This window comes from Uloborus diversus, chromosome 6 (genome assembly GCF_026930045.1).
Source record: "Uloborus diversus isolate 005 chromosome 6, Udiv.v.3.1, whole genome shotgun sequence".
Classification (NCBI taxonomy): domain Eukaryota; kingdom Metazoa; phylum Arthropoda; class Arachnida; order Araneae; family Uloboridae; genus Uloborus; species Uloborus diversus.
In genome coordinates, this window is record NC_072736.1 from 22531956 (window position 1) to 22559533 (window position 27578).

The 27578-nt window shown below is 31.5% G+C and overlaps 1 protein-coding gene across 1 annotated transcript in view; it reads right to left on the reverse strand.

Moving 5' to 3' along the window:
- The window catches only part of LOC129224620 (neuroglian-like), a 309219-nt gene that overhangs the window by 12335 nt on the left and 269306 nt on the right, over positions 1 to 27578 (reverse strand). Inside the window, exons 12-23 of the mRNA XM_054859104.1 lie at positions 21822 to 21971; positions 19715 to 19866; positions 18752 to 18872; positions 16892 to 17173; positions 15626 to 15813; positions 14562 to 14741; positions 13799 to 14036; positions 12122 to 12240; positions 10323 to 10509; positions 7396 to 7518; positions 1370 to 1558; positions 138 to 269 (exon numbers count right to left, since the gene is read on the reverse strand). Of these exons, the coding sequence (XP_054715079.1) occupies positions 138 to 269; positions 1370 to 1558; positions 7396 to 7518; positions 10323 to 10509; positions 12122 to 12240; positions 13799 to 14036; positions 14562 to 14741; positions 15626 to 15813; positions 16892 to 17173; positions 18752 to 18872; positions 19715 to 19866; positions 21822 to 21971 (2061 nt within the window). The remainder of the gene's footprint in view (positions 1 to 137; positions 270 to 1369; positions 1559 to 7395; positions 7519 to 10322; positions 10510 to 12121; positions 12241 to 13798; positions 14037 to 14561; positions 14742 to 15625; positions 15814 to 16891; positions 17174 to 18751; positions 18873 to 19714; positions 19867 to 21821; positions 21972 to 27578) is intronic.

Sequence of the window (27578 nt, forward strand, 5' to 3'; positions counted from 1 at the left end):
TATTAAAATATAGGAATTATTAGAGTTTTAACCACAATTGCATTCTGATAAATAAAAGTTCACACATCTTTTTTTTTTTTTGTTGTTGTTTCAAAGTTCACACTTGATTTTCAAATATTCAAAATTGTAAATTGTACCTTTTTTCTTGTATTGCACAAAAAAGTGGCTTCCCGGATGACCTTCTACGGCAGGAACCCACGTTACACGCACACCAGCTTTTCCGTCAACATCGGGCAAGTGTGACCAAACAAAGTAAGGCTCATCTGGTGCTGTAAATATATTAATTTTGTATTAAAACTAAAATGTTACAGCAAGCAGGTGAATTATTTCTTCAAAAATATGTCCATTTAATATTTGACGCCTAATCTAAGAAGAAGAAATTTGTACATATCAGAAGCAAAAAAATATATTGACCTATTTCTTGTTGCAGATATTTAAGGCTGAAATGACAAATATTTTGCTCACTGTCAGAAACTTGACGAGTTCCCGGAAAGGTCACTATAATGAGGTTGGCTTGCCAAGGTTGGAGGTAAACAATGATGTTGGAGGACAATTTAACAGTTTTATGAAACTCTTTAAAGTTTTTTAAGACCTTTTTTAAAATAAATTTCGCTGATTATTTAAAATCTTAGTGGAACATTTAATAGTTTTTGTAAACTGGTTTAATTATTTGGCAGACATCAACATTTCAAAAGAACATGCATAGTTTTGTGTAGTGTCAAGATTTTTGAAAATTCACCACCACCTCTACTAAGGGTTTTTTAGACCACTGAGGATTTTGAATGCCAATTACGAGTTCAGCCCTATCCAGTGTTGAATGGGACTGTTCGTGTTATCCCCAGACATAGTTTAGGGCTACTGAACTATTTTGTTTTCTGAAGTGGAACGTGGGGGATGTTTGAATCAAAAGTAATTGGGTGGAATTATTTAAGCATTTTAACCAATAATTTGAATCATGCAAGCTTTCACTTAATTATTGAACATATATTATGTTCTCTTAGCCTTAACACAAAAGCAGAAAGGGTATTTTTGCTTATAAATGATTTGTGAACTAGCGAAAAGGCACAGTTAAAAATTGCATGATATACTGCTAAGAAGTTTGCTCTTGTTTAGCAACAGTACTAAATGTACACAAGCTGATTTGTGCATCAAAAAATGCAATGCTACATCATTTTTTCCTGTTTTAAGTGTTCATTTCTGCAATAGTTACAAACTAAAAATTACTCAACTTCTATTATAAGAGTTTTTACAACATGCAAGAGGTTTCAATTTTCTATAGGGGGAAAAGTATAAAAATATAAGAAGTCCAATACGGTTATGTATATATCCTACTACAGTTATTAAGTATTTCTGTTTTAAAAATACTTACGTTGTTCTGCTTGGTCATTTGTCTGCACTTCTATGTACATTTTTTCTCCTTCACCTTTGCTTGTGGTAGGATATATGTCAATACGATACTTTGTTTTGGGTTTAAGGCCCGCTAATTTTGCCCTTGTCTCTCTAGGATCAGTTATTTGAGGTGTCCTCTCTTTTATTTCTCCCAATTCAGTGCCTATCACTGGGGAAAAAATACCATATTAAAAGTCAATAAAATTTAAAGATGTTTTTAGTAAGAAAAGCAGCTTTTATCAAAGGACAATATGGAAAGGTTTTCAGTTTTTTAACAACATAAAAATTTTCTTTCAGCAATTCAATGAATAATCCAGTTTCAAGAAATCATAAGAAGACATTCACATAAGCAGAGGAATCATAAGCAAACATTTATTAAAGTATGGTCTCACAGCTCACACTAGTACTTATTTGGCAAATAACACATTTCAATGACTCCAAAGTAATTTTTAATTCATACCATTCACATAAATCACTTTTATATGAACAAGAATTTTGCTAAGCTAAAAAAAATATGTTTATCAGCTGCAAAAAATCAAAATTTCAAAGCTGAAACAAATAAACTAACATGATTTTTTTTCTGAATTCATTATATTAAAATAATAATAATAACTTTGGCTTTACACTCATAAAGTCTGTTCACAATGACCGAAAAGCTTTATTGCAGTCACATTAAAAGCTATAATAAAGCTGATCATTGCAGGTAGAATTTGGGGCCTACTCCTTTCCAGGTGTATAACACGATAAACATTGATCCCTTAACATAACTAATAACATTTACTCCTTTAGATTTCACTAAAACTTGGAAATGATCATGATCCAATAAAGACATGAAAATATTCCATGTTTTAACTTGAAGCATATACATATTTTAAATATGGCAAAGGTCAGGTGTCCATTTGTATCATCTAACAAAATAGCTAATACAAATACAGGGGCGCCGACTTGGAAAAATTATTGGGGGTGCCGGATGTCACTGGGGTCTAGGGAGTATGTTAAAGCACGGACCCCCACCCCCTCCACCCGAAAAAAATTCAGATTTTTGTGCCTTGAAAATGCCAACTTACATATTTTCTGGTGTGTATAATTTATACAAACATTATGTGACAAGGCATTTTCAAAGTAAAATAATCTAAAAATTGGTACACAAATTTTCTGCTTCAATTAGATCATGTCACTTGCCTCAAGTGAGGGACAATTTTACAGTTCCATTTTGTGGGGAGCCATGCAGTGCCATAGCTAATCTACGGCACTATACAAGGTAGTGCACTCGACTTGCCTGGAAAGGCACTCCCAGTGGCACCGATTTATAACAACTATTGGGGGGAGGGTGCCATAACAGGGGCCTTGCCAGGGGAAATTTTCTAAATTTGAGATAAAAAATAGTGAGTTTTAAAGTTTTTTAAGAATTTTAGAGTCATGTGATTAACATTAGAACCCCAAAATCTCGACTCTCGGTAAATCGACACTCTGAAAAACTCGACAAGCCGACACATTTTTTGGCTTTGAAAAAAAAAAAAAAAAAAAAAGCATGGTATTTTTGTAAAAAGCTAATTTAATTCACAGTAATAATTATGCTTTTAGTCGATTACAGAGCAGTGAATATGTAGCTCTGAAAAGATAGAAATGATATTTAAATAAATCTAAACTATCATTAAAAGAATAAAACATAAAAGATCTGTCGCACTTTGATTACTATAAGTGAAATAACTAATTTAAGCTTGCTTTGAATAAGGCTCAGAGTTCATTAAATAAAAATAATGTCTCAAAATTAATGCTTTAATAGAGTTTAAAAAGTTAATACAAATTACTTTATTAACTCTAATAATTGAAGAAAACTATCACGCCTTCCATTTGATGTACAAATCAAACCCTGATATATTTTTTCCAGATCAGCAACACTTAGATGAGAGCGCCGCCGGGGACAGACTTCATCCGAAGGTTCACGCACTTGAACAAATTCTATGAGTGCTCTCAGCACCGTAACACTATCATTATTCACACCACTCATTTTCAATAAACCTGCTTACTACCGCAATAGTATTTGTTTTAATTCATTACTGAATGTATTTTACAATGTCACTATCTTCAAACAAGGAAAGTATAAAGTACCAACATAATTTTGTGATTTTAGAAAGAATAATATGACAAATAATGTTCTTAAATTATTGAGGGGGCTCTGCCCCCCAAAATAAACTATTGAGGGGGTTCGGGCCCCCTCAAGCCCTATGCAGGGCTCCCAACACATTTTAGCCATAGAAAAGGGTAAAAGAGGACTACTTTGAATCAAAAAGGGGACCAAAGAGGACCAGTTAGGATTAAAAAGAGGACCTTGGGAGGACCATTCATAGTTAAGCCCAGGGTAGCACCAAAAGGCAAATTAGCTGCCTGGCAATGAATACATGAAGATAATTCGTTAATTAACCAAAATAATGATTTTTAATGATAAATCCTTATCACCTTCTGTACATCTAAACTTCTTATCCATTGAATTATATTATTCACACAAACATTTGGATGGGGGCGGGGAGTGACAAGCAAGCATGTGACTGACCATCTTACAGAGTGACTTTAATTGTAAAATAAATTTTCTACTACTTAACAGGTAAAAACTGGCTAGTTAAAAATAATCACCCAAGTGACCGATCAATCAGTGCATACCTAATAAAGACCTTTTAGATACAGTTATTACAGTAAACACCTTAGTACAAAGTAGTTTACAAAATTTTTCACATAACCAGTTTAAAGAGAATTCATTTTGATATACTGCTTTTACTGGATAACTTAATGTAATAAATAAATGTGTAAGTTTAGATTCATAGAGCTATATTTTTAAATTGAAAATACTCATTATGAGTACTTAAAAAAAATAAGGATACAAAGTTTTTTAGTTTTTAAAAATAAAATTAAATTAAATTAAAAAAAAATTGAGGTAGCACATGTCAAAATAATTACAAGATGCAAAAGGATTGAAATCTTGCGCAAGAGAATTAAATTTTCGCGAAGTATGTTCACTGTTGGCATAGTTTCAAAAAAAAAAAAAAAAAAAAAAGAATTCTCTAAAACTAAACATGACTAAAATTGAACATAAAATATGCTAGTCTAGGATAGCATATGTGAAAATAACATTCGATTGCGCAAAATATCAAAATATGTACAAGATGCAAAAAGATTGAAATCTCAAAGACAAGAAGCAATTCCTCGCGAAGTTCGAGTAAGTGCAATGCTGCTATGGGTTCCAAAAATAAGAAAGTTTATTATCTATTAAAATTAAACAAAAAATAAGCTATTCTATGATGGCGTATGTCAAAATAACTTCCGATTGCCAAAAATATCATAACATTAACAAGATGCAAAAAGATCGCGAAGTGCGAGTAAGTTCAATGTTGCCATGGTTTCGAAAAAAAAAAGAAGTTTATTATCTATTAAAATTAAACAAAAAATAAGCTAATCTATGGTGGCGTATGCCAAAATAACTTCCGATTGCCAAAAATATCAAAATATTAACAAGATGCAAAAAGATTGAAATCTCAAACAACGACAAGCAATTTTCCGCTAAGTGCGAGTAAGTTCAATGTTGCCATGGTTTTGAAAAAAAAGTAGTCTCTTATCTATTAAAATTAAGCAAAAAATAAGCTAATCTATGGTGGAGTGTGTCAAAATAACTTCTGATTGACAAAAATATCAAATTATTTACAAGATGCAAAAAGATTGAAATCTCAAACACGACAAGCACTTTCCGCGAAGTGCGAGAAAGTTCAATGTTGCTATGGTACCAAAAATATAAAAATTAATTGTCTATTAAAATTAACCAAGAAATAAGCTAATCTAAGGAGGTGTTATGTCAAAATAACTTCCGATTGCCAAAAATATCATAACATTAACAAGATGCAAAAAGATCGCGAAGTGCGAGTAAGTTGTTCTATGTTGCCATGGTTTCGAAAAAAAAAGTAGTCTCTTATCTATTAAAATTAAACAAAAAATAAGCTAATCTATGGTGGAGTGTGTCAAAATAACTTCTGATTGCCAAAAATATCAAAATATTTACAAGATGCAAAGAGATTGAAATCTCAAAACCCAGCAAGCAATTTTCGGCGAAGTCCAAGAAAGTTTGATGTTATCATGGTTCCGAAAAAAAAGTTTATTATCTACTGTAATTAAACATAAAATAAGCTAATCTAAGTCAATGAATGTTAAAGAAACTTCTGATTGTCAAAAACATCAAAATATTAACAAGATGCAAAAAGATCGCGAAGTGCGAGTAAGTTGTTCTATGTTGCCATGGTTTCGAAAAAAAAAGTAGTCTCTTATCTATTAAAATTAAACAAAAAATAAGCTAATCTATGGTGGAGTGTGTCAAAATAACTTCTGATTGCCAAAAATATCAAAATATTTACAAGATGCAAAGAGATTGAAATCTCAAAACCCAGCAAGCAATTTTCGGCGAAGTCCAAGAAAGTTTGATGTTATCATGGTTCCGAAAAAAAAGTTTATTATCTACTGTAATTAAACATAAAATAAGCTAATCTAAGTCAATGAATGTTAAAGAAACTTCTGATTGTCAAAAACATCAAAATATTAACAAGATGCAAAAAGATCGCGAAGTGCGAGTAAGTTGTTCTATGTTGCCATGGTTTCGAAAAAAAAAGTAGTCTCTTATCTATTAAAATTAAACAAAAAATAAGCTAATCTATGGTGGAGTGTGTCAAAATAACTTCTGATTGCCAAAAATATCAAAATATTTACAAGATGCAAAGAGATTGAAATCTCAAAACCCAGCAAGCAATTTTCGGCGAAGTCCAAGAAAGTTTGATGTTATCATGGTTCCGAAAAAAAAGTTTATTATCTACTGTAATTAAACATAAAATAAGCTAATCTAAGTCAATGAATGTTAAAGAAACTTCTGATTGTCAAAAACATCAAAATATTAACAAGATGCAAAAAGATTGAACTCGCAAACACAGGAAGTAATTTTTCGCGATGCTAAATATCGAACACAAGTTCAGAAAATTGCACTGATGAAACATTCTTGATTTTTTTCAAGTGTGTACGAACCCGTGAAAAATATCGGTAGCAAAATGTTTTGATTTCACGTCATAACTCTTCCCCCAAACTTCTCCATTTGCTAGATTTCCATGTATCAGCGGTGGGAGGAGGAGTAATGACGTAAATCTGAAGCGAAATAATACCAGAAAGTCAAGTTCAATAGAAAAACGGCGCCGCGGCAGCGTGTTCGAGCTTAACATAAGTCCGCACACAGTATCTTTTAATGTAATGAAAATTTTTAAAATCTGATTTTTTAGTAAAAACAATACAAAAGCGGACTAAACGGACCAAAATGTTAAAAAGCGGTCTAAAGCGGACTTTACCCTAAAAAACGGACTTTGGCGGGAAAAGCAGACCATTTGGGAGCCCTGCCTATGGAGTCGGCGCCACTGTACAAATATGCCTATTTTGTGTCATCTATTTTGCTCATTTTTGAACATGAAGGATCTAAGTAGAATTTACAATATACATGCTGATTTTCCTCCCTTTTTAAGCTAATAATGATGCAGCTTAAACACAGCTTGATGTTGATAAATTTGGACAAGTTTAGGTAACAACACTCACCTATCCGCCACCTAGGGATGCGCTCAGTGTGGGTTACAGGCTCCGGTACTGAGGGTATCCTACTCAAAGGAAGATATATAATCACCTGAAAATCAAAAACATGTTTTCCTTCTCCCCATGTTACCTTATATTGGTCAAAGGCTCATTGCGTACTGGATTAGTTGAGAAATTTTCATTCTTTATTGAAATTTTCTTCACCTCCTGGCACACTACACCATTTGTTTTTTGGTATACTAGAAAATACAAGTATGTTGGTATCCCTCGCTTTTTTGGAATATTGGTTGATGCCACGGAATACGGTAGCAGCTTATTATTAATACAATTCATTGTCTTCAAACTTTATAAATATTATATCAAATCAATACTTTCAATACATGAAAATAGAAACAAATGTACCTTCTCGATAATAAATGTTGTACCCTGTTAGTACACCATTAGGTTCAGTTGGCCTCTTCCATATTAAATAAAGGGCACTGGATCCCAGAGGTATAGCATCAAAATATGCTACAGGTCCAGGAGCTATAAAAATTAGAAAGTGTTTCATTAATCCTTTCTTTTTGAAAGACAAAATTGAGTAAAAATCAAAATGATTAAAAATGCACAAAACAAAAAGTTTAATTGAACAAAAGAACAAATTTCGTTTATTGTACATTTTGTACAGTTTCAGGAAATTTATGGAATTTTATGATTTAATTAATTGTAAAACCCACCTTTCAGAAAATCATATTTAAGCATAAATTTATATTGGTTGAAGGGGGAGGGACAAAGGTTATAAAATTGCAAAAGAAATTATAAAACATAACTTTTATCAGCTTAAATCATTAAATAAATTGCATTAATCACATTTAAAAACCATTAACACATATTTTGATTAAGGTAAAAAAAGGAATTAGAATTGCTTATACAATAGAGTAACTTTAAACTGCCAATATATATAATTTAAATGTCTATACACCACAGGACTTTTCAGTAGTAAATAATAAGTTGTGTAGTTAAAAAAAAAAAAAAAAAACTTTTATTTCAGCAGTTGAAGCATAAACGCATTCTTTGGCAAATTAAACTTTGAAACTTTTTTCTCATCTTTCCACCTTGATTCAAAACTTTTCAAAGCAAAATAGTATTATTTACAGTAAAAAAGAAAACAGCACCAGATTGTGAAGCACCACTTGAAAACGCAGTTGCTATGTAAACTATTAAAGGTAGGATAATGCTCTAGTAAGAAGTCCACGTGTGAATGATAGCTAAATTGCATTATTAGAATCCTGCCACTCAATTTAGATATAACTTACACTGATGTGCAAATATATTGTTATATTCTGAAGATCATTTTACAAATTTAAAAAATGATCTACATAACGCTAGACTTCTAGTCCCAAGGTGTGCATTATATTGATCTTCTACTGTACCACATTAATACAAATACAAATGTGAAGACCAGCAACAGGCTCTGGGCCCAGCTAGGCTGGTCCTAGTCAATTAATTAGTCCCCAATGAAGATCAATGGCCCTCTTAAAGCTATCCACTCCCTTGCTCATTACCGCCTCTTCCGGTAAGCTATTCCAAGTGCCCACGACCCTGCTAAAGTAATAGTTTTTCCTGATTTCCAAGTTAGCCTGAGATTTAAATAGCTTAAAACAATGACCCCTTGTCCTGCTTTCCCCGCAAAAATTTAATCCATTTACATCTTTCATTTTGATAAATTTAAATAACTGAATCATGTCCCCTCTGACTCTCCTTTGCTCCAGGCTATACATGTTAAGCCTATTAAGTCTGGTATCATAATCTAAATCTGAGAGTCCCCTTACTAATTTAGTTACCCTTCTTTGAACCCTTTCCAATACAAAAATATCTTTCTTCAGATAAGGCGACCAAAACTGAACAGCATACTCCAAATGAGGTCTTACTAAACTCCTATATAAAGGCAGAAGAACTTTCTTAGAAGGAGTTGAACTTTAATAAAAGGAGTCCCCCTTGAAAATTTTCTCAGCATTTAAGATGTCTAAACGAATGACTTCTACCCAAAGAAATAATTGTGCAAGAAGCACTAGTGACAAGCTACTTGGCATATTCCCAAGTACAAAATTTTAATAATGATTTATGCTTTAAAATTTCTTAAAGTACATTTAAATAACTTATTGGAAATCTATGTTTCAAACCTTTTAGGTCAATTTTAACTGTTAATTAATAGGGAAATGTGAGGCAAAGTAAAATAGTTAACATTACTTACTCTGTTCAAAATGAATAAGTTGGAAATTTGTTCTGAAAATTACGGTACATAAAGAAAGAACAATATACTGTATAATATAACTTGCATTGAAACAATATTTTTTACATGAAATACACTGCCAGCTCAGTCATTTCAGCTGAGGACTAGTTTCGTGCTTGAAATATTTTTTACTTTTGACAGTAAGTTTGTACCTTCGAAAACAGGTGGAAATTTTTCACTTATTTTTTCCATAAAGCAAAGTGAAAAATCATTTTTATAATGAAATATTTTCGATTCGATTATTAAAGATATTTTTGATCAAATAAATCAGTAAATAAAAGAATGAATAAATAAATGAAAAGAAAATGAAGCAAAAAAAAATAAATAAATAAATAAATAAATAATAATTAAATTAATAAATAAATAAGTTAATATATAAGAAAAAAATAAATAAGTTATAAAATAGTAAATGAATAAGAAAATAAATGAATAAATAATAAGGGAATTATTAAAGGAAGGAATGCAAACAAAATCATTAATAAATGAATGTGTAAGTCATTCAAAAAAAAAAATTGAATTTATAAATGCAATGAACTATTTCATTTTGCCCGCATGCACTTGATCTAATTACGAAAAGCATTTAAAATATAAATAAGCTTAGCATTAATAAATAAATACTGCATTGAATATTAGTAGGTTTCAATTAAAATTTAAAATGCTAATAAAATAAACTTTGTCATTTAATAATACTAAAAATAATTTTTGATTTTCAACAAAATATTACAATATGAGTATCAATTTTTGAAAACTGCTTGTGTTATCATATTCTTTGATTTCCAGAGCTAATTTTTACTTGACTGGAATAGACTACATGTGTTACTACATAGTTAAAATATTACTAGATAGGTGGTGCTAAAAGCAGAGTAAATATTTCACCATTTCACTTTGCCCCACATTCCCCCCTATGAGAAGATCATTTTAAAATATATATTTAAAGAGAAGCATAAAAATATACGTTACAGAAAATAGAAGCGTGAAGCTCCAAAACAAATTAGGTTTAATAAAATAAAGGAAAAAAAAGTAGAAATTAAGTTATTTTATAAATATTTTGACATACTTCCTTCTGGTGTAGTAAATTCAATGACATCGGATGGTGGTCCATTGTACATATCATTGAACGCTAGGACACGAACTAAATTCCGAGAATAAGGCCTGAATATTGTCACCAAGGACTGAGTGACATTTGCTTTGACAACTTGCTCTCGCAAACGCTCTTCACCTTCATCCACTGTCCACGTTTGAATCTAATATTACAAAAAAAGAAAATTGGAGTTAAAGTAAACATAAACAATAGTTTACTTACACAACAATTCAATTTTTATGCACTACAAACACTAAGAAATAAACATTTTGCAAACATTTAAAAAAATAAATAAATAATTAAATTTCATGTGAATTTCAAAAAATAAAAAAAAGAAAAAGGAAGAAGCCTCAAAAGACTCAAGAGCGATATTCATCATTAGAAGTTGCTTTTAAGTACTTTTGTTGCTTGGGGCAACAATTGAGTGTAAGTTTACATGTTAGAGCATTTTACTTGCTTGTTATAAGTAAACTTTCAAGTTTATTAGTTTATTGAAGTAAGAGATGTCCATGAAAAGTTTTGATACATAGGGTGTTTCAAAAAGAATGACCTGTATCGAAATGCACATATTATGAAAACTATTGAAACTAGATACTTCAGATTAATATTATATTACTTGAAAAATAATAAAGTACATACAAAAGCATCAACTGCTTCGACAAACAACCTGTGAATTTTAATTGAGTACACAACCTTCTAATGCTCTTTGGTGCAGGAAGTTCAACACCAGGGTATTCACGACGAAATTCACACTGAACAGTTGTTACGGACTCGCACTCCACAAAGCGTGTAACACATAACAATTTTTGTCGTTTAGTTGATAATTTTCACAAACACTGAAATGGTGGGTGAAGAAAGAGAGTTAGTGCTACCTGGTCGGCAACTCTGTGAAACTCGAGATTTTCCCCATTCTAACAATACCTTCATTTGATGAAACAGATTAAAATCTGAATAGAAATGATTTTTTGAAAACGGGTTATTCTTTTTGAAACACCCTGTATTTATGATACATTACTACATTTCGTTTTTTCAATTACAATAGACAAATATATTCTAAAATAGTACAAGTTTCTAACAAATTTATAGTTTTAAATTTCAAAAACTGAACAAACTGAAAAAAGCATAAGAAAAGGTTTAAGGTCAAATAATCAAAGAATAGATATGAAAAAGAGTAGATGTTCCTTTCATTCCACAATCATGTTCTCCAGTAACTGAAATCATTTTTATTTGAATTCTTTCATTAAAATACATTTACACCCTTGTGCAAATTAATGGAATCAAGCCTATGTTTTTACAATAAAATCAAAATCACCACTTAGTATGCCCCCCCCCCTCCTTTTGTCCAGCACCATTTTCACTTTACTGGGCATAGAATCAACTAGAGCTCTGCACAATTCTTGATCTCTAAACCATGTTTTTAGCAAAGCACAAAATCATTTTTTTCTTTTGTTGTGCTATCAGATTTTCACAATGGCCACAATGGTCTGCCTCTCCTGTGGAGAAATATTCATGGCTAACAAAAAGATAAAAAATGACCGAATTGAGAAAAAACATCAAAAAGATGAAGAAATTCATAACACTTAAACAAAAAACAATAGTTATGACAAAAAAAAAGTCAGGTTATAGCGCCTAATCAACTGGTAGGTAAACAGCTGTTATAAACATAGATTGTATAACCTAAAAAATTCGAAAATTAAAAATTCCCAACTTGATTCCATTAATGCGTACAAGGGTGTAAGTGCTTCTTATTCGAAATAAATAGAACAGTTAATCACCTTATATCCTCTGAAATGTCCTCTAACTGATTCTGGTGATACAGGATCCCATGAAAACATAGCGGACCTTGCATCCTTTACATACATCCTATTAAAATTCTTGGGTGCTTCTAGAGGAACTATATTAAAGAAAAAAAAATGTTAAAGGATGCATATTTCATCTTTCTACTTGTTTTTTATCAATATGAAATTGCTTTTGGCAACAGTATCTAAAATAATGTTTTAGATTCAGTCGCAATAAATTTCAGTTAGCAATTACATAATATTATGTTGTAATCATCTGCAGGGTGAGAAATGAAAAACTCTCTAGCCCCGTTAAAAAATTTTTTAAGAAAAATTGGTACTTTCTGCTTAACGGGGACAGTTTTATGTAACCCACCATGTATTTGGGTCATTCTCCAGAATGTGTAACTTTTGAATAAAAATATTTTTCAATTTCAAAACCTTTTTTTTTTTCACCTTACATGAAATTTTTATCTACTAGAAGTAACCAAAAACAATGGCTCAGCTAAATTCCAATCATTTTACTCATAAAAAAAAAAAAAAAAAAAACCTTTAGTGTTTGAAAATAGAGGCCAATTTAATATCAAAGAAGTAATTTTGTTAGTTGTGCTAACAATGAGCTATTTTAATGATTTGTGTGAATCTTGTGTTAGGCTCTCTTAATTAAACTACGGCTTAAATTTTCGTTATCCTTTCAGTTCAAATTTGTGTTAAAAATAGTATAGCATTAATATATTTCCAAATTAGTAAATCGGAGAACACACTGGTAATTTATAATTTTGGTAGACTGTCTAAAATTGATGTATTTCCCTTTCATCATTTATTCTCACTTCAGAAATTATGACATTGAAAAGGTCTGCCACAGATGTGAGAAATTTTCCATTAATATAGACATAATGGATACATTTTTCAGGGAAAGAAAGTTTTTAATCGTTGCTACAACCGGCACATGTTAGCACATGAAAACATGTGCATTTCTTTTTTTACATTAATTTACATCCCTGAAATTTAAGTTTACGGAGGTGAGAATTTCCAATAACCACACTTGGTTTTTAAAACAAAATCTATCTTCTTGTTTTTAAAGAAAAATCTCACAACTTCTTAATGATGAAAATGAAAAAGTGGGCTCCCTTGTATCATAGAAAATAAAATGTGTGATGTCATTACTGCCATCTGTTAATGAGAAATGGCATTTTGTGTTAGGGTAATGGGGGTGAGAATTTACTGTGTGACGTAATTCCTTTTCCTACTAAAACGAACTAAAACACAGTACTAAAAATTAAATATACTTAAACAATTAGTATTTGAGACAATTGTGAAAGAAATAATAAATAAATAAGTATATATTTCTTTAATTGAACAAGTTATTAAGCAACATAAACAGTCACACCAGGTGTGTGACATGACACGGAGGAGAGAATTACTATGCTGTGCACCAAAAATACATTAAAATAAAAATTATTATTAAAAAATTGTTGGTAGGTTTAAATAGATATATTTTTGATGAAATTAAAAAAAAAACATTATTAAATGAATTGTTCCTTAAAGTTTTTATTGTAAAAGGTGTGTGACAGAAAACTTACACTTTTTGAAGAATGACTCATTTAGGTTTTAGTGTTTTTAGTTTTTGTTAAAAAAAAAAAAAAAAAAACTTTTCAGTTTTCAGTGACATACCATCTTCCCCTGAATACCCAATAATTTCTGTTGCAGCTGTATGGGCTTGTCCTTTGCTGTTATGAGCTTCAACTTTAATACGATATGGCTTAAAAGTTGGCTGGTTAGGAATGATAAAGCTATTTTGCTCCCAGTCAGGTATCTCTGTGATTTGCCACTGAGCTTGTGGTACATCTTCCCTCTTCCAAAACACTTTGTAAAAAAAGCCAGGAGCATTTTGTTCAATCATTGGCATTGCCTGTAAAAGGAAAAATAATATATATGTCAGTAAATCTTTCTGATGCAGAATTAGTTTTTATGTCAAAGAAAGTATATAATAGTGCTAGCAACATTCACATAAGTCATCAAGTAAATAAAAAGTCAAAGTCCTCATAATTATTTGCATATCAACATACTAGGATTAATAATACGGTTTTAAAAGGGTTCTGGGAAGGAGAGTGATGAGTTAAAAACAAAGCATCCTCGCTGTGCATCTGTAAAAATATATTGATATTTCTTTTACGCACCATGTTTATGAGTTAAAAAATAAGTATAAACGAAATGGCCAAAATCTTCAAGCACTAATGCTTAAAACAAAGAGCATTAACATAAAAAAACCCAAAGTTGTTTGTAATTCTTAAATTAATCCTTGAAATCTGTACAGATACTACAAAAACTGGAAAGCAAAGAGATTTCAGCAACAAAGAAAAAGAAAAAAAAGGAGGGGAGGGAAAATAATTATACATTTTGAATAAAACAAAGGAAAAGGAGAAGTGATACTCACTGTCCAAGAAATAACTAAATTGTCTTTCTCAGTTCCTCTCCCAACAACATTGTCTGGATTTTTGTATGGAACATCCTCAGGAGTTTCACAAACATCTGAATGACCACTGGGCTCACTGGGTCCTATTATATTCCTAGCAATAACTCGGAAAGTGTAATTGGCCCATGGGGTCATAGATACCTGAGAAGCACAAAATATTAAAACAAATGAGAACTTTCAATGTATTTTTACTATACAAAAATAACAAACGAGCACAATGTTGACGAATCTTTCTGGTTAAACACAAAGAATGAATGTATTACAATTTTTAATGTATTACAATTTTTACAGAAAATGACTTCATTTTCAAAATTCAAATAAATAAATTCAATAAATAAAAATAATAATAATAATAAGTCGGTAATAAATTGGAGCAAAAGTGCACTTGTTTTAGTGTCAAACTTAAATTTAGGAATTTTCTCCTAACTATTAAGTTTTTTACATTATTTTAAGTACAAGTGTTAAAACAATTTATACATAGAACTTGTACACGCAAACTTCACTTCCACTATTTAATATTTTAGCTTATAAGGCGTTGCCCTAAGCGATGGAAAATGCTTCCGAAAATGCAAGCAAGAAATTCACTTGAGTTGCTACAATAGTTTTCTGCTATTTTTAAAATAACACAGCACTCGAAAACTCAGGAAGGAAAATTAACTAGTCAATTTTGATAATGCATACATACAAAGCATTTGTGAATATTCATTAAATACATCACATTTTAAAATTAATCCATTCTATTATACACAACATATGTCTGTGTTGGTCTACATAAACAAAACACCTGATTAGACTCAAACCTATTTTTGTGCGCTGGATAGGGACCACATAAAAATAATCGTTTTAAACATAACTTCGTCCGTTTTATAAATAATTTCGTTAATTAAGTCCCAATCTAATTAAAATTTTTATATACCGCACAAAAAAAGTTTGCACAAAAAAAAAAAAGGAAAAAAAAAAGAATCACTACAATGAGAATCGAAAATCAAGACAATATACATTTCAATTAATCATGAAAGCATTACCTGTAGCCGTCGATCAGGAGAGGGAACATTGATAAAAGCATCTAACCACTTGTCAGGAGTAAAACTCGTATTATATTGAATTGTATAACTCAGTATAGGTGCTCTACGATCACCTGTCGGTTCCCACTCAACAAGAGCAGTTGGACCATCACACTGCACTCTTATAATTTTAGGTGGATTTGGAGTGTCTGAAAAGGAACACAATTATTCATTACTCAAGGACATTTTATTTACAAGTATCAAAACTGGCAACTAGATATCATTTATAAAATTAAGCACACAGCAATTATTCTGGAAAAATCAAACCAAAAAACTGTTTCTTGAATCACTTGAAAAGCTTTTACCAGCAAAGTTTATTTGAAGCAAGTCTGCATTTTAGATGAAAATTGATATAGATTCAAATTTTCCAGTAAATGCTACTGTTAAGTTTTTTGACTGTTTCCAATTGAGCAAAAAATTGTCCAAATTGAAACATGGGAATGAAGTCTCCTAGTTTAGACCTTTCAGGAAAAAATGTTTTATCTGTTCTAAATGTTTTAAATGCATAACCATATACATTAAATAAAAAAATATGTTATACAAAGAACATTCCAAATTGGAAAACTCTGAAGTGGTAGTAGCATCATGCTTTTAATAAGGATCATTTAATAAGTTGGGATTAAAGATGGAGGGACACTTATAGAAGCATAAAAAGAGTTATTTCATTTCTACCAATTGTACCACTGCTTGAGCATAACTACTACATGGGCATTTGGGGGCGGTGGGGGTTCAGGGTTCTCACTCAGAAGGGGACTCAAAGTTTGGAAATTTTTTATTGATTTTGCTCCTCCGTTTAACAAAAACAAAGTCAAAAAATTAAAAGGATTCCTTCATTGAAAAGAGAGAATTTTCCAAGGTCAATATTAAAAAAGGGAGGAGGGGAGGTTAACATTTGAATAGAAAAAATGGTAAAAAGGTCTTCTAGTCCATACTTAAATCATGTGTTATTTTTCTATGATTGCCTTTGTATTTGCACAACATTTTCATAATTTAATTTTATGTATATATGCTCTCTCTCTCTCCCACCCCCCCCCCTTTTTTTTAACGGTTGAAAGAATGTGTGCCAGCGGTCCACATGAAATGTCTGACTTGGGTCCATATACTAATGATCGGACCCTAACCACTGATATAGATAAACAATTGCATTTCAAAATGATTGATAATGAAAGATCAAGTACTGAAGATTAAATGTGCTACAAGAACATTCAACTTTACTGAAGAACCTACCCTGTACAATAAGAGTGGCAGACGCTTCATCCTGATCAAGCTCTGTCTTAGCTACACACGTGTAGCGACCTGAGTCACCTTCCACTGTTTTCGTTATGGTCAGAGAATCATCAGAAGCTTGCACCATGCGAGTGTCCAAATCTGAGTTGATCCGCTGACCTTCAAAGAGCCATTCAATGGTCAACTGGAGACTAGGATCTGCTTCCGCATCGCAGCGGAAAGTGGCAGACTTTCCTGCAGCCACTTCAAAATTCTTAGGTGGGATGTTGATTTTGGTTTTCTCTAAAAAAATAAAAATAATTATTAATATTATTTAATTTTTTTACAAATTTTCCTTAAGAATTAAAGCACAAGGAATTAAAGAAACTTTGGTGTACATATCCATCACACAAAGGACAGTAATCACTATAAGTGATTTGAAAAATACTCAAAATATGCTAAGTTAACTTTGCACAGAGAAGGAATAAGAGAAAATCTTTGACATACAGAGTCAAAAGTGAGGCACAGATTGGAATAGATACATCATTTTAGCAAAAGCTCACTTCTTTTCCATTCGAAAAGAAGTTCTTTGCAATCACAAAACATATGTCTTCTGATCAAATGAAGTTTTTTGTGTTTGAGCATTATAACAAATACAAATGTGATGGCTAGCAACAGGCTCAGGGTTCTTCAATTAAATTGACTAAACACTTTTTAAAAACCCAAAACAATTCTTGGCAATTTAAAATATTTCGCCAAATAAACAAAAAAAAACAAATTGCATTAACAGTAGCATTAAAATGTAAACAAATAATCACGCAACTCTCTAATTTATGGCCAAAACCGCTAAAACATCACATTAATGTAATCCAGCTGATCAGTGAGCAAAGCGAACTCCGACCGATTAGCAATCTGATCTTTTGAACGAAAACTTTTAAATCCCGCTCTCTCGCTGAGCATGTCTTGCTTACTATCTTTCCTTGTGTACTTGAATGATCTTCATATATAGCCTGACTTGTTTTTTTCACCAAAGATAAAAATTTTCCACTGCACTGATCTTTTGTGTACAGAACTACCCAGTTGTAATTTATCTGGACGAAAATAGAATTTGTTTTGTCTTTAAATTCCACCACGGTTTACTTTAATAATGTACTGATTAGTTTGATAATCCTTAAAGTATTTTCGCCATTGGTGCCAAAACTCAGATAGATTTGAGCCAAGAAACAAATGTTGCTAGGTACGGCATTTGGTTAGGAAAACCTGAGGCACCAATCCCGTCACATGGTTCAACTATGACGACAGAAGACACATTTTGCGTCAACCTAGTGAAAGAAACCTGATTTCTTCCAGTACTTTAAAATATATCACGGGACCTAAAATCGTTACTTTCAAGGAATGAAGGCCTTACTCTCTCTCTCTAAGTTTTATCTATTCTCAATTGACATATCACAGTAGGAAATTTTCATTACAAAAAGCAGAACTGAATTTCTTTTTGTCCTTTGACAACGGGTTAAATATTCATTTCAATTCTTGCTTAACAATAGGTTAAAATAAATATTAATCATCTAGGAGTTATAACCATTCAATGTTAAAATAACTTAATTAATTAACAAAAACGCTTCCAATTCCTTCTATTGTGATTCTAAACCATTCTCGGATCAACTTAATTACACACAAAAAATTTGATCAAAATCGGTCCAGCCGTTTAAAACCTTTATGATTACAAACACGCACAGAAGAAATACATATAATATTAAGATATTATACAAAATTTCAAACTTTTATACAGATTGCAATTACACAATATTGTGATTTCAGTAAGAACAATTTTTTGGGATGTAACGCAGATCCCTCAGAAATTCATGCTACAAAAATATTTACTTTTGACTTCTAGTCTTCCAGAAGCTTGTATATCACCAAATTTGTTTGATGCAGAGCAAGTGTATTCTCCTTCATCTTGAGCTCGAACTTCATTAATTTCCAAGTCTCCATTGCCTTGAAGCTATTAAAAAGAATAAGTAAAAATAAAAACCAATTGTAGTGTTTCTTCTGTATGCAAATACTGACTCTGAAATGAAAGATTCTTCATCAATTTTTAATAGAAAAGATACGCCACTCAACTTATCTTTGCTTCATTACAAAAAAACTGAAAGAGAAAAACTAACAAAAGAGGAATGTAAAACATGGAAAACTATTTCTTAAAATAAGTCCAGAAGTACACTGTAGCGTTGGATCTAGTCACATTTATGAACAAAGGAAAAAAGAATAAATTAATAAAGAATAGGGAGTACAATTAAATAAATGCATTAAAATAAAAACTAAAATGCAAATAAATTAAACAAAAAAAGTTAGGTAAACAAATAAATGGCAAAAAAGGAATGACAAAGGCTTATTTAATTATTTTTGAGCAATTCAGACTTCTGCATTAATCAAATTAGTTAACTTAAATTCCTCTAAATAATAGAGAAAATAATAAATGAAAGTTTTCTTTTTTACTTTATGAACAACAAACATCCTAGACACATTTCCCTCTTCCCTACAGCAAAAACAAAAGATTTCAAAAACAAAACTATTATTTTTCTTTAAAAAAAATTAAAAAAAAAAAAAAAAAACATTTTAATGCTGTAAATTTTTGATAAATCTAAGCATCAAACTTTTCTTAATTCATTGAGAGACAGCAATAATTATCATCATGGTATGAGCAGATACTCAACAGGTAGTAACAATTTGCTGCTGGAGCAGAATATTTCATCATAGAAAAATGAAAGGCAAAAAATTTTATCATTAAAAATAAAATTACTTTTATAAAATCATTTCCATAAGTTCAACAAAAGAAATACTTACTTGAAAACGATCACTTTTTAGCTCTTGATTATCTCTCATCCATTTAATTTTCGGATTGGGAGCACCAAAAACTCGACAACGTAGAGTGACCATAGAGGAAATCACAGCACTAGTAACTGGTTCCGGTCTTTCAGTAATAGTTGGTGGCAAAGCTAAAAAAATATAAATCACTTGTTTTCACAACCTTCAATGTAATTAAGTATGCTAAAGATACAAATATAGCAGTTAATCTAATGACAAACACAAACCAATGTTGTCCAACCTTTTTTTACCAAAGCGCAGGAAATCAAATTACTATGAATCTTGCAGACGAGAGAAGAGCACAGAAGAGGAAGGACAATTACAAACCAAGAATTGTTCTTCGATTTTGTACACACTTATTTTATCTTGATAATTCTTATAACTTAAGTTTTCAACTGTCTCTTAGACACCAATTTCTGACCATACTCTAATTTGCAACTATCATTTTCAATACCAAATGGACATGATACGTAGTTTTGAAAGTTTCCAGAATTTTTTTTGCAGTTGTAACATATAACAAAACAACAGGCCACATGGATCCACTTTGCAGTCAAACCTCATCAATGTAAACATTTTAACATTTGCAGATCAGCAAAATGATTTATTAAACTATTTATGCTGAGTTTCTTCAAGAGTAAAATATATCAAAATATATAATTAGCCATAATAAAATCCTTAAAGACGAGAGTTGATTAAGAAAAATTTAGTGAAAATCGATTAAATTTAGGTGTAAAACAGACCTAGACCTAAAAACCATGAAAAGTGCTACATTCACGTAGAACAGATGTGTAGTCAAAAGGAGCCTCAGAAAACTTGTTTCCTCTCCCCTATCTATATACATAAAAGAAAGTTGCGTTAGTTACACTATTTATAACTTAAGAACGGCTGTACTGATTCGAAGGAAAATTGGTCGGGAGGTAGCTTAGAACCAGGAGACGGACATAGGATACTTCTTATCTCGTTCGACCTTGTTCGCGAAAGATTTGTAATTGCAAATTAAATGTTTAGTTGTTTAGTTCTATGAATTCTTAATAGATGGTGGAATAAGTTGACCTCTACGAATTCCTAATACAGTAAAACCTGTCTACAAAGATATTGTTGGGAAATAAAACAATATTGTTATAGACAGGTTATAGACAGTTTGATTATTTATGCTGCCATTTTGATTGGACCAAGGAAAGTATCGTTATAGACAGATTTATTGCTGTAGACAGTATTGTTATAAACAAGTTTCACTGTAGATGGCAGGGTAACTTAACTCGAGAGGGCGCTGACCGACAGTGTCAACAGCTGCGCTAATGTGGGACTATTGTGGTCAGCAAACTGATTTTTGACTGCGTTTTTTTTTTTTTTTTTGCGATATTCAAGTACATTATTTGATTTTGTAAGATTTTTCTATTGGGTTTTGTTTTCCTTATTTTTACAACGTTTGTTTTTGTTCTTATAGTTGAAGTTAGTTACTTATCTAAGTAAAAATTTTCATTTGTCGTATTATTCAATTGTGATTGTTCTTTATAACGTTTTTACTATAGTATTGTTTATTTGGCAAAACATTTTAAATTACAGAAAAAAACCACTTCACTCGCTAAACGGTAGGGTTACGGTAGTGTAGTTGCTTGGCACATTAAACAATGAACCAATACAGTTGAAGGATTATTTTGAATTTAAAGCTAATGTTAATCTTTTTATGTGTTTTGGCGATTAGTTTTAAATTCCAAAGAGACTCTAATAGGTTTTTGAAAATGTGTGTACGCATTTTAGTTGAAGAAAAATGATCATTTTACATCAGAAGGGATGGAAGGTATCATGGATTTTTTTTAATTCAACGGACTTTCTTTAAATTCTTAGCAAGGGCATCGCCATGAGGGTACTGCTAGTAAATAATATCTTACATAACGACCACTTACATAATGACCATTTTACTTATCAGTCAATAATTATCGTCAGTTGTAAATTGTCCAAAAGGTTAGCTAAAAAAAACTATAGCATACAAAATAAATAGCTGATTGAACAACAAATGCATCAGGCATTAATAAATGACCAACTATAAAAAATAATTACAAAACTGTGCAATGAAAATGCTTGCCTAAGACATTTAGGTAGAAATCTCTGAAGGTATAGCCATGAATGTTTGAGGCATTGCATTGAAATACAGCTGTGTCACTCTTTTTGAGACCTTCTATGACTAAAACATTAGCTTTCCTGTCAAGCTTTCTTCTTGAGCTTGATTTAACATCTACGAAAAGAAATAGAATAGATTAAAATGTTATCACAATATTACATTATTTAATTAAGACTACAAAAGAACACAAAGCAAGCAAAGCTATTAGAAAATGCTGCATTGCAATGTTCTTTGTAAAACAAAGGGCTTGAGTGGAAAAAAAAGGAAAAAAAATACAGATGAGAGTTTAACAATATTAATTGACTCATTAGAACACATAATAACACTAAATGTTCAATGACTTTTAAATTCAGATTGTGCTAGAAATAAGAATTTTAATTTTGATGTGCTAAGCATGAATAAAATTACAAAAAAATAGCTGATTGTTAACACAATTAACAAAATTACTACAGTGAAACCTCTCAGAGCGGCCACCCTTTTAGTGGCCAGTTTCGCAAGGCACGAAATGTTTGGCCTATGCACACATTGTTAACTCAACCCTTGAGCGAAGGCACTCAAACCCCTCTGAGCGACAGGGTAGTTGTCTGTCTGGGCTTCGAAATCGACTTCTCTTCCACTTCTGTTTTTAATTTATTTACCCTTAGCTTTTCGTTTTAGAGAACGGCCAGGCGTTTACTATGTTTAGATTTTTGTAACAAGGGGGGGGGGGTGAAACTTTGAGGACTGTCACCTCATTTTTATGCCTTTTAGGCGCTATTTCGAATTCAGAGACGAAGTTCCTGATATTATGTGTAACAAATAAAAAGTCATGTTTTTGACTCGGCAAACTTTGGAGAAAATTAATGACATCATTGCTAATTTGAAAGCCATGGCTGATGACTCAATTCGAGATTTGTTTTTACAAGTTACAAACAAATTTGAAAAAAAAATTGGTTTCTGTAAAACTGCAAAAATGTAAGCACACAAAAATTAAATCACTTTTTTCCGAAAAATAAAGAAATCATGAAATAAAGCTTTTTTTTTCTTCATTTTCTCAAAACATAATTTTAAAGTAAAGTAAGAAAATTAAGGTAAGTATTAAAGTGTTGAGTAGTATCAATGGTAGTACAGTTCGAGTTCAATGATCAAAATTCTTAAGGGGGCCACCCCCTATGAGCGGCCGTGTTTTAACGGAATGTAGTGGTAGCTGCTCAGAGAGGTTTCACTGTACTTTGAAATTAAATTGGCCTCGATTTTTTATTTCTGTGAACAAGGCACTTTTATATATATATATATATATATATATTTACGAGTGAAATAATTGGAACTTAGCTAAGCTATTGTTTATAGTTACTTCTAGTAGGCAACACTTTCATGTAAGAATGAAAAAAAAAAAAAGAAAACAAAAGGTTTCCAAATTGTAAAATATTTGCATTCAAAAGTTATTTTCTGAAGAATGATCTTATGCTAAAAGGAATTCATGCTACAGTACATATTAATCATTCTTTAAAAAAACATCTTTGATGCTTAAAAGTTAAGTGTGCAGGAAAAAAATTTATTTTCACTTCAGGGTTCCCCTCTGCAGTAGACAATGTGGATATGACATCTGCCTCTAGCTCAGTTATTGACTATTCCAGACTGATGAGACAAGGACAAAACCAGTGGTTGAAAGTAGCGCGCTACAAGTAGCGACGCTACTGTAGTAGCTACATTTTTTAGTAGTTTGTAGTGTAGCGCACTACTTTTTTAAAAAAGTAGAGTAGCGAGTAGTTCGCTACAAAAAAAAGTAGTTTGTAGCGATTTCTGGAAACTACTTTTGAATCAAGTTTAAAAAAAAAACGCATTTTCAAACGAATCTGACTGGTGCAAGTCTTACGCGAGTAAAAGTTGCACCAATCAGATTCGTAAGACTGAAAATTCGAGCTGACCTCTAACATATAATTTTGACGTCATGTGTTGTATCTTTTTGACGCCATTACTTTGTTTGGCATAGAAACTTTCACATTTTCCCAATATTCGCCTTGAATAGAGCATGGCTTAAAAAGAAAGAAACGATTTTTTTCCCGTTTCCTGCAAACTTTGCCCGTTAAGCAAAAAGCTTTCGGTATTAATGCCATTTGCACATGCAGTCAAACTAATATTTAGTACCCAAGAAAGAAGGTGATATAAGCCCTGCGCTTCCGTTAAGAAAATTTCGTGTAGCGGGTGAGGAATTCGTGTCAGCTGCAAAATTCGTTCCTCGAGTAAAACTCGCTCTATATAGCCATTTCGCGTTAGTCGAATTGCGTTGTAGCCCTAGTCCATTGTTGTTAAAAATTGCACATTGAAGTAAAGTAATCATTTTTAGTTATGTTTCATGTTTCGGATAACTAGTAGTACCGATTGGGATATTTTTCATTTTTCTTTATTTTGACTTTTTTACTGATTGAGTGTTGATATATTAACATATTAAAATACAATTATTAAATATTGTGAGTTTTTGAGGTTATTGGCAAAATAGAAAAATGCTGTTATTTCATTTTATCAGTGGCGTAAGAAAAGAGATGGTGTCCAGGTCTGGAACCCTAGCTTGAAGCTCAAAAGCAATCAATTCCTATGAAATAACTAATGTTATCCTATGAATCCCTAACTATGAAATATAAGTTCCTTTAAAATTAATCATATAATGAAAATTTAAGTTTTTCTCTTTTGTTGATGCACTTCATCATCTAAATCAATTTTATGTATATGTATGTCTAATCTATGTAAAATTTAAATTAAATTACGATTGGATTTATCTTAATTTCAAGTAGCCGAGTTGCTCTTCTTGAATGAAATACTATTTATTGTCAGGAAAGGATTAAAAATTTGAAGGTTGAACTCCTTCCACTTTTAAATCCTTTCTTGCAGGGAATATTCGTGCAATTGGTAAAAAATGTTTCGATTGACGAATCGTTTCAGTAAAGGAAGAAAGAATAAATAATTTATAGCAATATTCCATGTTCAAATGAGCCAATATATCAATCTAAAAATTTTGTTAATTTTTTCATTCAATCTCAAACGGTGTGTAATGTGTATGTGTATGTTATTTATTTATTTAATTTTTAAAAAGTAGCGAAGTAGAGATTACATTTCAAAAGTAATTTGTAGTTGCTACATTTTGAAAAAAGTAGTTGTAGTTGTAGTTAACTACATTTGTGCTAAAGTAGTTGTAGTTGTAGTTCGCTACAAAAAAAATGTAGTTTTTCCAACCACTGGACAAAACCATGGGCGGATTTATGGGGGGGGGCAGAGGGTGGCAATGCCCTCCCAGTTTTGGGAGGACTTTACATAGTAACAACACATCTTCCAAAAAAATTTTAAAAAGTCATTTTTTTTCTTTTTTGACTAGTTCAGAAGGGAGATTTTTATATTTGGATTTATTGGAGGGGGCATAGGCATAGGGGCAATGTCCCCCAGTTTTGGGAGGACTTAAAATAGTAAGAACACATCTTCCAAAATCTTAAAACAAAAAAAATCCTTATTTTCTTTTTCTTTTTTGAATAGTTCAATGAAAATGATGAGAATAGCGAATGTCCTTTTCTGATTGGAGAAAAGAAAAAAAAAACATTAAATACAAATAGTACAGTTGTCACTGGGGTGCTAAATATATGCTTATTTTCACTATTTTGGACTGAAAACCATTTGGGCAAGTATATAAATGAAAACATAGGGTAAACGAGCTATGCATTCAGCTGCAACACTTATAATAATTGACAAGTATTAAATTAGAACCTAAAACAAAGAGAACCCCCCTCCCCCATTTTCGCTAACAGAACAATCTACTCGTTATGATTTGTTTTCTTTCTCAGAATGTTTATTTTCAATTTGCGTGACTTCAAAAACATTTTGTATTCTCTTACAGACAAAAGATTTTGAAGAACCTTCTGGAATTCACACGTTCAGATTTATAAAATTGTAAAAACCCTTTAACCGTAAAAACTGACGAATTTTCGTAAAAATTACAAAAATCTGCCGGTAAGAGTGAACTATATATAGGGCCAGATTTGCCTATAAGATAAACAAGCTATAGCTTCGGGCTACGGCTTTGAAGTGGGTCCGTAACTCGCAGAAATATTGCATGATTTGTTCCTTAAAAAATGAAAAGTGCTTGAAAAAACTAATTTCATTTTTAAGTGCTTGAAAACCTTGAATATTTGGAAATGTGTGGTTACAAACCTGAAATTTTTAAATTTCTAACAAATGGTAGGGAGCGGAATGCCAAAACATGTCAAATTCAGCTCCTTGCTACATCCTGCATTAAAAGTGTAAAAATCATGGTGCTTACGTTTTTAACATATTACTTGAAATAAATTTTTGTGACTCACATGTTTCATATCTTGCTACTTATTTAATCCCAAATGCAGTATTTTGGAAATTCTTTTGTATTGATTGCTTTTATCTTGCTTCTACTGCATATTGTTAATCTGCTTAGCCAGGAAAAAATGATACACTACCTCTATTCCTTTTCATTTTCTGCACTGCTTATAATTAAAAAGAAGGTTGTTGTAATGAGAGAATTCTATAGTTTATTTTTCCTTTTAAACTTAAAGTAGCTTTTTTTTTTTTCAAAGTTTGAATAATACTGTACAATTGTATAATCTAGAACTCAATTTCAGAGATTGGAAAGTGCAAATGAGGTGCCTTAAATTATTAAATGTTCTTAAATCTTCGTAAAGAATTTGCGCAGTATAACCTACTAGGGTTCTTGTGCCAAAACACCCAATCTGACCAACCAAACCTTGAAAATAATTAGACAAGTCTTTGAAACTCCTAAGCAAAGTGTGCTTCAATTTTATTTCTTATCATCAAGTGTATAAATTATGAATTGTTCTAATAAGTAGTATGCAACTCTCATGTTACATATTTTCTAAATCTGTTTAGCATTTCTTTTAAAGTATTAACTTACATCACAAAGCACATTTAAATCATAAAACTTAAAACAAAAAAATATATATATTTTTCTTTTTGTTTCCCCCGAGATTTTTGTCTATCCAATTAACTCTTTTAAGGCTTCGAAATGCAGAATTTTATATCCATTTTACAAAATTTCCTCTGGGGAACAAACCCCCCAGACCCCCTACATTAGGGAATATTCTATGTCCTACTTAAAAGGGAGCCCTGCGCCACTCTCTTGATACCAGTCACCTCTCTTAAGGTCAATTCAAATAGGACAGCATGAAAACAACACAAAAAAAGTAAAGCATGGCCTTATGCATCACAGGAAAACAGATCAAAAACATTGGGGGGGGGGCAATTTAAAATGGTAGCTCAAAAAAAAAAAAAAAAAAAATCCTGCCCCCCCAGGAACTCAGTCCTAAATCCGCCTATGGACAAAACTGTAGTCAAAACTGTTACATTTGCATAAGAACGAACACTGATTGCTTAGGATATGAGGGAGTTATCTGCAGAGATATAACATCAAAAATGCATGAGTTCAACACCACCGGTTATGACTTAAGCACCGACGAATTAAGTCGACCTTCGTTACCATTTAACAGAAGTAGTTTTTACCACAAAACAAAATAAGATTGCAGAGGGAAAAAATGATTCTTTAAATTAAAGTACTTAAAAAAATATCATCACAATGGAATACTTTTGTCTTATTGCTCACGGGACTGTTAAGAATGATGTCATGCTTTAAAGTGGAGGAGACTTATGAAATTATAGCAATTTGTGACCAGGGGATGACAAGTATGACATTTTTTAATATATGTTTAAGAA